The sequence below is a fragment of the Medicago sativa genome, chromosome 8 (genome assembly GCF_051527215.1).
Source record: "Medicago sativa cultivar Bolivia chromosome 8, Bolivia_mono, whole genome shotgun sequence".
NCBI lineage: Eukaryota > Viridiplantae > Streptophyta > Magnoliopsida > Fabales > Fabaceae > Medicago > Medicago sativa.
In genome coordinates this window covers 27,332,248-27,348,204 of record NC_140756.1, presented here as the reverse complement: position 1 = coordinate 27,348,204, position 15,957 = coordinate 27,332,248, and the positions used below count along the sequence as shown (strand labels likewise).

Sequence of the window (15,957 nt, the reverse complement as noted above, 5' to 3'; positions counted from 1 at the left end):
TAAGTATTTGGATCACAATTATGTTAAACTATGTATTTTTGTATATAGTAGTAATGCATTATTGCATTTTTTATGCTAAAATTATAATGATGAATTAAAATTTGTAAGCCTCTCTGTTGTTTATCTGTTAACTATTATCAAAACAACTTATGAAAAATGGAGGCAATTTTTGAAATATGTATCATCCTTACATCTGAATTCTTATATAAATCATATTGATTTATAATTAGAGTCTCACATATGCTTATTTATAATTGCTTATTCTCTATTTATGAATATTTTTGAGATGACTATATTATAAGATATTCTCGTTAAGTCATCAAAATTCAGTGGCTCTAAGTATAAGGATGAATGTCACACTCTGCGAGGTAAGTTCTTATTTAATTATTTTATCCTCTTGTGACTTATTGCTTATTATTGCACATATGAAGAAATTTAGTTCTTCTTCTCTTTTGTTGTGCAATTATGATATCCTATATAGAAGTGAAATTCTTTTTCGGAATATTCTAAACAGAACTCTGTCGTTATATACTATTTTCTTACTATAATGCTCCATTTTGTATTTGTGTTTTTTCTAATTTATAGTGGGAGTATTGAAAAATTTTATTCAAGAGTTCTTTTCTGGATAAATTAGAAAACTATTTGACACACTTCTATTCCAAATAACAACTTTTGTTATTATACTACTTCATATAAAAGAAATTCTAAAGTCATATTTATGATGTGCTAATTTAAAATATTGTTAAGCACATTTTTCTATCATTTGAATATGACCGAAGTTGAGTAAATTTAAGTATAATTGTTTATGCATGATATTATTGTATCATATTCTCTTAAGCATAAACATTATTTATTTGTATAATTATAATCTCACCTATCGTGGGTACAATTATGCAAATTTTGTTAAATAGATTAACATTATATTCGTAACAGTCATACCCTATCGGTGTGTTGTTATTAATATAATTGTTATTATTCAATGTACCTAAAATGTTTATACTTATGTCAATTATAATTAGAATACTCAATCAATGTTTAAATTTTGTAAGACATAAGAATGGTACATTGCGATGATATAGTTCTTACTTATTATCGTTAAGATCCTTGAATGAGATTAATATAAGTAAGTTACTTTGTTAAAAGACATGTAGAAAATTGTATAAATTTTGCAATCCAATATTATTACATTTTGAATTAAATTTCTACCTAAATGTGTTTTATATATATATATATATAAATATATCGGATTGCTACTATCCCTTTGTTATGTGAGTGACGGACATACCCTATCGGTGTGACGTTACTTAACATATCATTTTGTGATAGAGAAATAGTTGAATATTTTATTTAAAATATCTTTCAAACCTTTTTAATTCAACTATCATTGTCTATTCTCTATCAAGTGGGAGAATCATTGCTATGTATTCTGTAACGTGATGGACATACCCTATCGGTATGACATTACTTAACATAAGTGAGAAAAATTCTACATGTCAACTAACTATATCTCATAAACAAATATATTTATTTGTTTTCATATTTTAGATATGAAATAGAGACCTATATTGAGGATATTAATTATGTTATTGCTATTCTTTAATACTTATGGAAGCTTATGACTATTTTCTCTTATATCCTCAATAATAATAAAATATAAGTCTTGTGTATTTCCGCTGCTTGTAACCTAATTGTTTCTCAAATTTGTGTAAGTATAATTGTAGCGTTTGAGTTTTGAGTGAGTTATTAAAATTGTGAACAGAGTCTTTTATCCTATTTTTAGAGACTCATCTCACTCATATGATGATAAATTTTTATATAATCATCATACTCTGTCATATAACGGTTACTATGTTTATAAAATTCTGTGGAATTTTAATTGTGAAAAGGAGATCTTGTGTTATAAAATTCTTAAATGAAAATTTACGTTCTCCTTAATTGTAAATGCAGAATATGTGGTTAACTATGAAACCCAATTCTTGATGATATCTGCCATTGATAAAATATGTATTTAAGGGATTTCATATTATCTTTGAGTTACCACTTGTGTTAATAATTCTGCTATGCTCATGTGCAAAATATGTGGTTGAGTTCATGAAACTCTATTGGCTAAAATTATATAACCACTTATGTTGATGATCTTGCACTAGTAATTGAGTATCCCACTGTTGAATATTACATTATTATAATATTTTGTATCAGTGATCACTAATGAGAATTCCACTTACTCTTGTTTATATATATGTGGGATCAGTGGGAGTGTGTACACAATATTATATATTATGAGCTCAAATGAGAAATCTCACTCTTGTTTATATATATATGTGAGATCAAGAGAAATGTGTACACAATATTATTGTCGTTATCGCCATATACTCTTGTGCACACTATAAAATATGGCATAGCTTAAGAGACTTTAAACTTTAGTCTCATTCTATTATATTGAGATATATGTTAAAATTCTATCGATCTCAATGAGCATCATAATTGGATGCTTAAGTCAATTTTGTTGGAATATGCACAATAATTTCTTGGCATGCAAATATACATTGTGCTTCTGTTTTACCAACATTCCACATTTTATGAGGTCATAAATAGTAAGTACAATGTATAATATCAATACTCCTATCGAGTATGATATTGTGTTTTTGTGGTACTTATAATTTGAGATAATCATAAATGTTCTTTTGTTAATTGACATTCTAGTGGCCACATTAATCCACATTTTTTTCTTTAAACTAAGTGTCTATGTTAATCCAATTTGGGGATTATTGAATTTCCTATTTTGCTTTTATGGATTTTCATAGTCACGTTTTTTTTTATAAAACTTGGATTAATTGAATGTCGTAGAACATTTATTGATTTTGACTATATGTAATTACACTCTCTTAATAGGCTATCCCTATAAGTAATTACTATTCGTGTACCTATGTGGATATATGACTTCTGTAATATTGAAAACTCATTGGCAGAACCACTAACCACAGACTTATATATATGAGTATTGTAACTCATAATGATTTGATTAAGTCTATGTTATTTTGGGTTAGTGGGAGTTTGTTACATCATTTTTTAAAATGCTTGGGCTATTTAGTGACATATTCTTTTTAATTCAAACGTGTCACTATAGATTAATCATTTGTTAGAAAAGTGAGTATTTGATCTGTATGATTTGTTTTCCCTATCGGATTCAATTTCTGCAGCATTAAAGCTTACTTCTCTTTTTGAATGATTAGTGCTTTGACCATACATGTAATTTTAAATTTTAAATTCTTTATGACAAGTGAATTTTTTTATTCTTTCAGTAATTGAGTATTGTCATCCAAGTGGGAGATTGTTGGATTAATTATTTAATTAATCAATTATGGATTGACAATAATCAATTATTATAAGTCGGTGTCATAATATAAATTATGGTCTATTGTGTTAAGCACTAATTATATGATGAATTTGAGTGATTGGGCTTTTGTAACTAAATGGACCGTGATGGGTTGGACCATTTAGATAAGCCCAATGAGAGGTCCCTGCCCTCAGCCGTTTAGCTATTTAAACGTCATCCCATTAGACGGTTAATTATTCTGAATGTCATGGTGAAAACCTAGAGCTAGACGGAATGAGGGTAGTTACCCCTCTCATAGTTGTCAGCGTTGTCTACGGTTATCCTCATCAACCTAATTCAAAGGTACACAATCTCTTGTTCTTTCTTTGTTATTGATGATATGCTATAATTTGTATCTAGTGATCTATGGTTAAACACTAAAATTTTCATCAAATTAACCTTTCATCAGAAAAGAAAACTTCCATTAATCATAATTCTCATTATCTTCAACATCTTCTAAAAACGTTCATACAAAACAAAGCATCATCTTAAAACATGGGGGTGCAGACGAGGAAACACCAACAAAACGGATAGATGAAGACACATTTTCGTTGGGAAAAAACATGAGAAATATGAGAAATTGTTGGACTGTTTTTCTTTTTTTTTGGAATTGCTATGTATGAACATGAGATATGATATGAGAAGGGGAGAGGATGTGATAGGAATTTATAGATGAATGAAAGCAGAAATAGAATTGACTCATCAAAGAATATGAGAAAAATTCTCAATTTCCTAACCTAATGATTCGATTAAACACCAACAAGTCCCAAAAATGAAATTAATGATTGAATCTAGCCTTTAGAGTGGAAAACGGGTCGATTTCTGGCAGAATGAGCTAGTTTCGTGGTCAAAAGTTGAGGGTCGAAATCGGGTCGAGCCAAAACCGTGTCGGCTATCAGATTGTAACCGGCCAAACCGGGTCTTCTCCGATCTCGGACCAGCTCCAAATCGGTGGAGGCATCATGACTCGCAAGATCATACGATCTTGGGATCTAGATCGCGATCCTGACAACCATGATTGGGACCTCTATTGCAATTTTGATGCAAGTTCATACTCTTATTTTATGTAAAAAATAGCCTTTGGGAGATTATTGTTTGTGACCTTGATCATGTCATGCTAAAAAAATTTGTTATCACACTATTAATTATTTAATGTGGAACACGACAAAATTAATAGAGATATTTCCATTTTTTTTAAACCCTGCATCATAAATGTTATAGGAAAAGAAAAAAGTACTAGAGTACGAACTAAAACAAAAATATCCTTAAAAAAAAAACCTAAACCCAAGTATAAATATTTACGGTATTGATCAAATATTCACAAGATATTGTAGGAGGAATCAAGTATTCGTTATGTTGTGCAGGTAATTATAAATAACTAAATTAATAATTCATATATAAGGATAGTACCTCACTTAATTAACTGTGTATGATCTCTCACTTCATCTTAATATACTGTATGTCAGTACTTGTTACATATGATACCGCAACTACATGTGATGTACTGTGCTAGTTCAACTTAATGTTATGGTGGAGGTACTAGGATACTATTTAATTTCATGTAGTTAAAATTATCTCTATTTCATGGTTGTTTTGATTTTATTTATTTATTTATTTATTTATGTGTTTGATGTTGTTATGTTTTTATTTTGGTCTTGGATTGTGTTAAAAATAGTAGCTTTTTGTACTTTTTTTAAATGGTTTTGTTGAGTTTATGTGTTAGGACTTTGATTGTCTTGGCTTAAGAAATTTATTATGATTTCAATATCATGGGTTGGAGAGCTGAGAAACAACAAATAAGATTTAAGAAATCTAGAGTTAGAACCCTCAAAACTAACATAAACACTAGTCACGAGAAATACGATCTATTTTAACACCCACTTTTTTTATTGATTATATGTTTGTCTTACATTTTGAAAATAAGTCTCACATAACGTGGTAAGATCTACATTAACTTTACATGCGGTGAGTTTGAAAAAATAATGTTCTTAACACTCATTAAGTCAAGAGTTACAACGTTATAATCCTTTTCATTTTTTTGAGCAATAATCCTTTTCATTATATCTACTATGTTTCATAAGAGGAGTACTAAAATACACTGAAAAACACAGAAGTTTGCAAGAAATATATGAGATCAATTAAAAATTAAGGCTAACTTTACTTTGTGAAAACGTTATTTATTTTTATTTTCTTAACATTTAATCTAAAGTGAGTCGTTGTGATAGTGTGAAGATATGTTAGTAAGGTATGTATTTTAGAAAATAATGACAATAGTTCTTTAGCATTTTCATTGTTTCAGAAAATAGAATTATTGCTTACTAGAAGTCCTATTTTCATTCTCTCACTTCTAAAAAATCAAAATAGATAGAAATTTTTTTCTCTAGAGTAAACAAACTCTAAGGGTGTGTTTGGATTGAGGGTTTAGGAGTGGAAGGGAGGGGAGGATTCACTTTTCATTTTTAAATTACGGACACTATGAAATGTCTTTTAAAAAGTTAACACATTAACATGATAAACGATAATATAATACTTCAATCACACTTAATTTATTTTAGAAAATCATGCTATATAGTCCGTAGTTTAAAAAAGAAAATTAAACTCTCCCCTCCCTTCTCCTCCTAAACCCTCAATCCAAACACACCCTAAAGAAACCCTCGATGAATAAATTATTACCAGATGCAAGTAATTTTCAGAAGTAAACACGATTTGTGAACAAAGAAATTAATTAATTAATTAATTAATTAAATAATCAGAAACAAGTACATACCTAGAGCTAGCAAATTCATAAAGCCTCCCTCTTGGTGAGAAAACAATAAGAGCAACCTCAGCATCACACAACACTGATAATTCAAAGGCTTTCTTCAACAAACCATTTCTTCTCTTTGAGAATGTTACTTGCCTACTTGTTGCGTTCTCTATACGCTTCATTTGTGTCTTTCCTCTCACCATTTTTTTTCTTTTCTTTGCTGAAATCATAAAAACAAGAACAACATAAATTAGGTATACAAATTCTTATAGCATAAAATTTTAAAAATAAAAATAAAAATATTGAAGCCTATTTCAATTCGTAACAAAAAAAGTCCTCACCAAGAAGGAAAAACACAATTTAAACCTTGTAAGGAAAAGGGATGAAAATATTAGCCTTTAAGATCTAGAAAGTTATGGAAAAATGGAAAAAAAAAATATTGCAAGAGATTAGAATTAGAATTACTTACCACCCAATAAAACCAAAGGAACAAAAATTCTTAGAAGGGTGTTTGAAATATGAAGGATGAAAGAAACAAGGAAATGGGAAGTTAATGAAAAAATTCTTAAAAGTATTTGATGACTAAATTAAATGGTGTAAAATAGCTTCCTAGAAAAAAGGGTCTAAACACCTATAAAGATTTAAGAGCTTTTCTGATTAATTGATATAGGTTGAACTTACCAGCAAGAAAAGCAATTTCAAAAGGAAACAGATTTGCACCAAATTGGCAAAATCAAAGAAAATATATGTATAAAGGGTTGTGCCTAGAACAGGAAAATAAGGAAGGGAAGGGTAAAAAATGGATAAGAGTTAAGGAATCAAAAGAAAGTAGAAACTAAGCACCCCCAAAAGTAGTGATCCATAATTGAGGTAAGTTCAAGGAAAAGGATTGGATTTGGATTTGACTCTCTTTTTTAGCGAAGAGAGAGAGCAATGACACAAACCTACCTTTCCTTATTAATCAACCTGACCCCATCTTGCTTCTACAGCTACCCCACCATATTAAGAAATAAATGATTGTTTCGTATTAGAAAATTGAAACTCATAATTGCTTGTTTTGGTAAAATAGGCTCTACTTGCCCAAAAAGAGAAATTTCTAGATTAAAGTCAATAAATTTGAAAATGAAAGGAAAAGGAAAATATATTTTGTGGGAAGAAAGGACAGGTATTTGGTAGTAGTGTTATTAATAAATTAATCAAATGTTTATAAAATATATATGTATATCATGCATTGCGAACTCATCTCCCAATGCCAGGTTTCGACTTTCAATTGCTTGATAGTGAATTGTCATTTGCAGGGGCGGTTCCTTTCATATAGGAGGGGTAGCCAAAAAAAATATATTCTTCGATCGATCGGTATGTATTCATATTCGGCTATCCCAAATAATAAATATTGAGCTACCCCAAACAAATTCAGTTGTCGAAAATTTAGATAAATAAAAAAGTAAAAATATTACTACTTGATTGATAGATTTATTTATATTGGTTTGATACTTTCGGTCTCAATAACAGTTATAGACAATAGTCTTAAACAAATAAAATGGACAATGGGTTTATTGCTAATAAACTATTAGTTTACATTATTATTGGAAAATACATTATTAATCTATTTAATAAACACTCAATTATGGATAAAATTGGTTTCTGAAATGCATTTTGTCTAAATTTTCTAATAGCCGTTGTCAATTTTTATCCTTTGTTATTGCTTTAATTTACATTTCAAATAAGTAAAAATTATTGTGATTTTTGTCATGTATAGATTAATATATTGTTTTTTGTTTAATTTTAGTCCTTAATTTTTTGTTATAGAAATTAAATCCAAGACTAAAAACATTTTTGTTGTGAAATTTTAAAAAATCGAGGCAAAAATTGCATAAATTACCCGTAAGAACTAAACGTTAAAAATTATAATCTATGAGACTAAAAACATACTTTATCTTTCAATTTAATATGTTGGTTTTAAATTTTTTTTTTTTAAAGTTGGCCCCTGCATAAATTTTTTGCTAGCTTCGCCGCTGGTACTCATTTGTACTTTTACCAAAAATAGAATCTACTAACTATACAATGCATCTGATTGGTATTTAAAATTGTATATAACTGCTATAGCTAAATTCTCTCACAACAATTCAAATGTGATTATATAAAGGATTTAAAGTACAAACCAATATTTTGGGTGTTTATTATATTGCAAGTGTCTGACACTTCAAGTATTTAAAATGTCAAATTTTTCTCATAAATTTCCTAAAGTTAGTTACAACGTTCTTCCGTCGAGTAATTCTAATAAAGGTGATGATGTGTTATGTAATACATCACCACCTCTAATAGAGATATTATACATAAGAGTATTTTGACCGACGTTAGATAATTTGAGGAGAAATTTGCTTTTTCATAAATTTAGGGTTTCATAAATTCCAATTTAAATATGTTCATACTAACTTGCTGTTTGTTGGTTATGTTTTAGAGAGTGTAATTGGATAGAGAACCAACATGGTTTGAAATATATGACAAACTTCATAGACCAAAAGGGAAGCCAGATGAGTGGTTTAATGAAACACAAGCTAAGATAGTTGTATGTATACACACTTTTTTTTTTATCTTTCATAAATCTAAATTATATTACTAATAGTAACTCTTTTTTGCAGGAAATGTACCAAACTCAAATGTTTGAGAAACACTCTCAAAGTGGTGAGATTAGTAGTCAACAACCTACCGAAGAAATTGATAATGATATTTATATGGAAATTGTTGGAGGCATTAACAAGAAGGGGCGCATATTTGAATTAGGATCTCAAGCTGTTGTTGTCAAAGAATCTTTGAGACCATCGTCTTCAATTTCTACCGATGTAGCTTCTTCTGAAAAAGTTGCTGCTATGGAGGCTAAAATTGAAGCATTAACCTCTGAACTTGAAAAGAAAAATCTTGAACAAGAAACGCTAAAACAGAAGATGGAGCGCTTGGAGCAAATGATTGGGAATATTATGCCTAATATGAACACTTCAATTCAGCCTGAAGGAGAGGGTGATAATGGTAACAACGAGATAGATGAATTTTAGCATGGTTGCTTTTATTTTGGTATCTTTTGTTAGATCAAACATATCATGGTCTTTTATATTTTAGACAATTTTATGTTGGTAACTAGTAAGTGGATTGACGGTAAACTAATCTTGGTAACTACTAGGTGGATTGATGATAAACATTAGTTTGGTTACCTTTAATATTTTGATGTTATGTGGTGATATTTTGTTTTTATGAGTGTACTTTGTCCCTTCTCCTAACTTGGGTATCAAAATATATTCTTGAGAGTTAGAGTTAAATGTAGCAAACACAATGAATATTGTAAACATTGTTTTAGCCTTGAACAGTGGGAATATTGAGGCAAATATATATAAAAAAAATAAAAAACATTTTAGAGACGGAATTTTAGTTTGTCTCTGTTGAGACGGAATATTAATTAATAGAGACGGAAATTTTAACCTTTATAACAAAAGTTTAGAGACGGTATTTTCCGTCTCCACAGAGACGGATTCTTCTTAACTTTCTGAAAAGCTTGGGTGACGGATTCTATTTGTTAGAGACGGAATTACTCCGTCTCTGGTCAGAGACGGAAATTGAAAATATGTCGCTAAAGTGTTTAGAGACGATAAAAACAACGACAGACCTTGTTCCGTCTCTGATTCTGTCTCTGACACGTATAGAGACAGATTTTTTCCATTTTAGAGACGGATTTTACCCGTTTCTATTCCCAATTTTTCTAGTATTGAAGGAAACGATTAGAAATACCTTAGTTCGATAATACTTGGAACAATGATTGAACAAATTTTACTTACGTTCAATCAAATTGCTAATTAGGGCAGACGACACATAATCGCCCCTAGAGTAGCTAATAATGGCGGTTCTAAGACTATTTGCGGCAGCTGTGTCAACATGACTACTAATTGTAACCAGCTATATAAACAAAATTTGGTCAATAAAAATTAATATATTTGATTTTTAATTTATAACAAATACATCAATTTATGTTGATATATTCTTATTTATATTTTGGAACGGAGAAAGTATGTATCTACTTTCACTGGCATGGTTTCTTTGATCCAGCCACTACTCGTAGCGTATCTCATTTGAGTTTTACATAGTTAGTAAGAAAATGCTAACATGTGCCACTAAGACACAAACTTGTGTAAATTTATTGCTAAAAAGATTAAAAATTAATTCTTTACAATAAATATTTGCTATTGTAAAAACCTTAACATGTGCCCTCAGGACACATGTTAGCATGACCCTTTACTAAAACACCAAATTAATAGTTAGTGAAAAAATTAGATGATTGAAAAACAATAAATAAGGGTATGCTAGTAGAAGAAAAAAAATATGGTGTATTGATATTGTAAAAAGGTCAAATAATTTGAGGAAAAAAAAAAGTAAAGATGACATCTGTTATAAAACGGTGTATATTTTTACGAGGAAATGTTAAAGACGGCTTCTAAATAATTGTTAAAGAAATTAAAATAACAAATGTGTACCTATTTATTTAGACAAAAAATAATTCCACTACCAAAAAAATAAAAGACAAAAAATAATTTATCTTTATTATTTAAAAGGGTCAGTTTTGTATCATTAAAAATGTTTGTTAACTTGCACCGACTTTACTAATTTAAACTCACTTCATTAAAAACGTTTTATAAACATTAAACAACCTAAAATAACACAACATTATAGGTTGGTTCATAAACAAAAACAAAGAAAAATATGCATACAGACATAAATATCCACCTTGCGGATTTCAACCCACTTTGATCAAAATTTTATAAAATTTTCCTTGATTTTATAGCGACTTCAAATAGTGAAAAATGGTTTTACCATCTAAATAAAATGGTGTACACATGTTAATTTACACTTTAATATTTTTATATGAGTGTAAATTAACAGTCTTTTATATATATATATATATATATATATATATATATATATATATATATATATATATGCTATACAGTGCGTTTAGGATATCCCTTACGGAAATAAAAATATTGTTTTTGGGAAATTGTAAGAGAATGTAATTTTAACTTCTTCTTTTGTGTGTTAACCATATGATTTTTAGGTGAAAGGCGTCTCGGTAATCCGGTGTTCGATCGAGTTGTAAATAAAGTCTACCTAAGAAATATTTCCACTAAGAATTAAAGTCGGGTTCATCCGAATAATTCGTCATAGAATGAGCTCATCAACCAACCATTTGAATGTTTAAAAGTTGTTATTTTCAATGTGAAATTTATATTTTCTGCTTTCTTAAAAATGTCTAATTAAGAACACTTATTAACAAGACTCGTTTTTATTATATATATTTTTTTGGTACAAGACTCACTTTTATATTTACTCGATAGGTAAAAATTTGAAAGACAACAATTTTGCTGTCAATTATGCATTGTCTAAATAGATAAATATATTTGCCCATCGAGTAAATACTAACCGTGGCTCATATATTTTGGGTTCATTCTTAATATTTAACTTGGGTCTCCAATTTGATTGAGTCGGCTCTCTCTCTCTCTCTCTTTCTCCAATTTGAGAGAGTTTAATTGTTATGCGTTAAGGGTGTAAATTTTTGTAGGCATACATCCAATCAAATCACACTACATGAATTCTTGCTGAGATATTTTAAAAACTATCCTATCAAAGTGGCCATATACATTGATTTGATTGGATGAATACAAATGTGTGTGTGAAGTACAAATACAGTATCAAATACGTATTAGATATCAATACTTTTAGTGTATTTTGGTTTTAATATTGGAAAGGGAAAAATTGATTCTAGAGAAGTATAATTGGTTTTGAAATTTTTGGATGTTTTAAAGTATAATTGATTCTTCTTAAAACTATAATTTGTAGTTGTTGACTTCTATAATTGATGTTAACCTTAAATTTACTCGCCAACTCACTTTTATTTAAATATATTCAAACATAAATCACTTTATGTTCAACTCACTTTTAATTGCAATCAATTATACAAAATTAATTGTCATTAGCGTAAATCCAAATAGACACTAAGAATATTTTCAGAATAAGCATTCTAGAAGTATTTGATAGTTTAAACATTATCATTGGATACCTTTGAGACATTTCATGGATTCTTCTAAAATACATTTAAATATGTATTAGTTTACACCAAAAATTAATTATCATGATAGCCGACATCGAAATATAGGTGGTTAAGGTTTAGGCGAGGAACCTCTTAACTGATGCAATGTTAGGTGAAGGCTAGAACAAACAAGTGAGGGAAAGTTTATGCTATCAAGTCTATTGACTAAGTACATAGATCTTAAGGATCTTATACCGAGTCCAACCTCACTAGAAATGCACAATGATGTTTAAAACTCACACTTCATGCCTATATAACGCTACTAACCACAAAGGGCATTGAGAAAGGAAACATGTTTGTGGGTGAGTTGTGCACTAAATACCTTATCAACGGATCATGTTGTGAAAAAAGAAGTTGCAAGGCAAACGTGCGGCACCACATGAAACCCCTCCACAAGGGAAAAATAATGCAACACCCACCAAATTATGTGTTTTTTTCACCTTCAAAACCTTTGTAATACTTTGAACTCTTCTCAATTCTTATTCACTTCATAGTTGTCATTTCTAGACTATTTCGTCATAACAAAATCAGAGACACTTTTCGACGACAATCGACTAATATTATAGGTTCTAGATACGTTTTTTTACTAATGTGCTACATCACATTATTTCAATAAAGAAACAATAGATTTTGTAAGCATAAGTTGTTTGAAAAAAAAATAAAATGGGAAATGTTAACGAGTACTCCGGGGTACTCTTTAAGACTTTTAAATAGTATATTTTTATTAGAATTATTGTATTTAATTCATTGGAAATCGAAACAATTAACTTTTTTAATGAATAATTTCTTGAATTAGAATGCTTAAAGAGTGTTCCGAAGATACTCGTTACCAAGACCCAAATAAAATAAACCACGTAACACATATGAACTCCAAACATTTATGTCCTCTAAGCCCAACTCTTAATTAATCTAGGACAACCAACTCATTGCCCTTCAATCCCTCAAAAAAAAAAAAAAACTCATTGCCCTTCATGAAAATATACAATCATGCTGTGATAACAACAATGCAACATCATACTCCCTCCGTTCTACAGTTGACTCTGATACATATCAATGCATATTTTTTATCTTTAATATCTTCAATTATCTATTAGAAAAAATTATGAAAATTTAATATTTTAAAAATACTCATCGAGACGTATCCAACAACATCTTACATGATACTGTTTATCTTTGTATATTAGTAGAAAAATACGATTAAAGTATGTTAAGTCAATATCTTACATTGTCAAATAAGTCATCTATTGTGGGACGGAGGGAGTAGTTTTTAACAAGGGTGTTTTTTTATTAAAAAAACAACCAATGAGTTTTATAAATCATTTTTCCAACGATGAATTTTCAAAATACATGTCATATACTATGTACAACAAGAAGACAATGCAAATCCCTCAAAAAAAAAAAAAAAAAAAAAAGAAGACAATGCAATGGCATTTACTTTCTCATAAATAATGTTATACACCACAATATAATTACAAAAGGGAAAGAAGGAAATAGAACTCTACAACTAAACCCTAAATTGATCACGAACCGAAATGAGAAGGTACTAAGATACACATGTGGCATCGAACCATATTGATTTTGATCGCCAAAAAAGTCATCTCATTGCATGCATATGCATTGCCTCCTTAGAACATGTCTTTGTGCCAATATTCGCTTTCATTAGTGGCGAAATAAACATGAAACACATTAAATTGTCAAATTCCATCAAACTTTAATTGATTCTAACACTTCTACGATCTTCATGAATTTTTGTGAACTTGAGAAAGTTTCGACTATCTCATATTCAGTTGTTTAATATTTACTTAACTTTCATTCTCCTAAAAAAAAATTTGACTAACCATAAATTCGAATGTCGGTTCTAGACTAACATCTTTTTTAATTTTAGATGGAGCAAATAGTCACTTTGGTCCCTGACTCTGCACCTCGCTGTCACATAGGTCCATGACTCAGGATTAAATACAAATAAGTCCCTGACTCTGCACTTCCGTTATCACTTTAGTCCCTGATGTTAAAAAAATCTCTTAAGTGATGTGGCGCATATGAGGTGTCACAGGGACCAAAGTGAAAGTAGAAAATGGTGACTTTGGTCCCTGAACCAAAAATCAATATCCCCAAATTGAATATCAAATCCCTAAATTTTAAATCCTTAAATGTCATCTAATTATCTTTTTTGTTCAAAATCAATCTTCCATTAAACACCAACCTATTGTTAGGTCCCTAACTGTGCATACTTACTATCAGTTAGGTCTCTGACAATGAATTAGCAAATCCATTAGCATCTATTACTCTTGATTATCGTTATATTCACATGATAATTCATATCTCTACCCCGTAGGTCTGAGCATACAATAATCAAGAGCTCAAGATATATTTAAATGATAATTCATTTCTATTAAATTTCTTTTAACATAATTTCTAACTCAAAATTTGTTCTACTTAGTAGGTACTAGTGCTACATCGAACATAAGTTGTTTATGTTTCCAAGTTTATTATCAAATTTCTCACTTTAATTTTTTCTTTCATGAGAAGCTAAAGCAACTAAAGCATAAGTTTTTTCATGTAACTTAATAGCATGAATATGATATTTGATACTATTGAATCAACACCTTCTTGCATAAATCTGCACAATGTCTTAAACTATGGTAATAATAATCACAACAGGCAAGCATGTGCATTTTAGTAAATGAATTTATGCATTAGTTATTCAAATCTCTCCACCAAAAATTGGATATTGTTGTTGAAAGACACATCAAAAATCAAGCTATGACTCTAAAATACTTACAGGGATTATAATTAAACACATCATTCATAATTCATTTCTCTATATATGTAATCCTGATGTCATTATATACTAAAGGGAGAAAGAGGTAACAGAACCACAACACTATGGCACTATTATAAAACTCCAAACCTTAGCCCAACATATCATTGCATCAAGATCAGCTTTCAAGCCAAAAAGGTCCCTAATAGCCAGGGACTTTAGTGAAAATTCGTGTTTACTGTCAGGGACCTAACTGATAGTAAATATGCACAGTCAGAGACCTAACAGTAGGTTGGTGTTTAATGGAAGATTGATTTTGAACAAAAAAAGATAATTAGATGACATTTAAAGATTTAAAATTTAGGGATTTAGAGATTGGATATTCAATTTGGGGATATTGATTTTTGGTTCAGGGATCAGAGTGACCATTTTCTACTTTCATTTTGGTCCCTGTGACACCTCATATGCGCCACATCATCACTTAACAGATTTTTTTAACGTCAGGGACTAAAGTGATAACAGAAGTGCAAAGTCAGAGACTTATTTGTATTTAATCCTGAGTCAGGAACCTATGTGACATCGAGCTACAGAATCAGGGATTAAAGGGACTATTTGCTCATTTTAGATGTGAAACAAGCCCATATATTTTACGAGTGCTCATGGTGTAATGTTATTTTAAGAGCACTAGTGCCCTAGATGTATATTTGTGGAAAGTGGAATTGGCTGCCATGTCACGTGTCATACACTGGATTGGCGAGGGCAGAAAATACCATTTATGTAAAACTACTAAGGTTTCTTCTACTATCGAAACGTGTCAGTGTGACAGCACGCAAAACTAATCAAGTATCAAATTAATCTAACGAAGGAACAGTGAATTTTAATGCCTTTTGTTGTGTGGAGGGGACCACTGAGCGTGCATGAGCTGTTTCCTTTCCATACCTTTG

The 15,957-nt window shown here is 29.8% G+C and overlaps 2 protein-coding genes across 13 annotated transcripts in view; one reads left to right on the top strand and one right to left on the bottom strand.

Annotated features, from left to right (window-relative positions):
* The window catches only part of LOC146898038 (MADS-box protein SOC1-like), a 48,751-nt gene that overhangs the window by 15,391 nt on the left and 17,403 nt on the right, over nt 1-15,957 (bottom strand). For 2 of the 12 annotated variants that reach the window (XM_085734315.1, XM_085734325.1), the window contains exons 1-3: nt 6,804-7,000; nt 6,592-6,620; nt 6,144-6,342 (exon numbers count right to left, since the gene is read on the bottom strand). In XM_085734315.1, coding sequence (XP_085590441.1) covers nt 6,144-6,325 — 182 coding nt within the window. In that variant the 5' untranslated portion in view covers nt 6,326-6,342; nt 6,592-6,620; nt 6,804-7,000. Of the gene's footprint in view, nt 1-6,143; nt 6,343-6,463; nt 6,489-6,591; nt 6,621-6,803; nt 7,001-7,070; nt 7,122-15,957 lie in introns of those variants that run through there. The other 10 variants (XM_085734314.1, XM_085734324.1, XM_085734317.1 and 7 more) reach the window with 7 other exon arrangements.
* On the top strand, nt 7,663-9,305 carry LOC146898039 (uncharacterized). The gene is made up of 3 exons (XM_085736501.1): nt 7,663-7,673; nt 8,601-8,691; nt 8,765-9,305. The coding sequence occupies exons 1-3, from the start codon at nt 7,663-7,665 to the stop codon at nt 9,173-9,175; spliced, it is 513 nt and encodes a 170-aa protein (XP_085592627.1). The 3' UTR covers nt 9,176-9,305.

What these genes read in the sequence shown, in the direction of transcription:
- LOC146898039 (XM_085736501.1), top strand. An exon ending in AAACACAAGCTAAGATAGTT is followed by an intron (nt 8,692 to 8,764) that starts GTATGTATACAC and finishes TCTTTTTTGCAG; the next exon opens with GAAATGTACCAAACTCAAAT.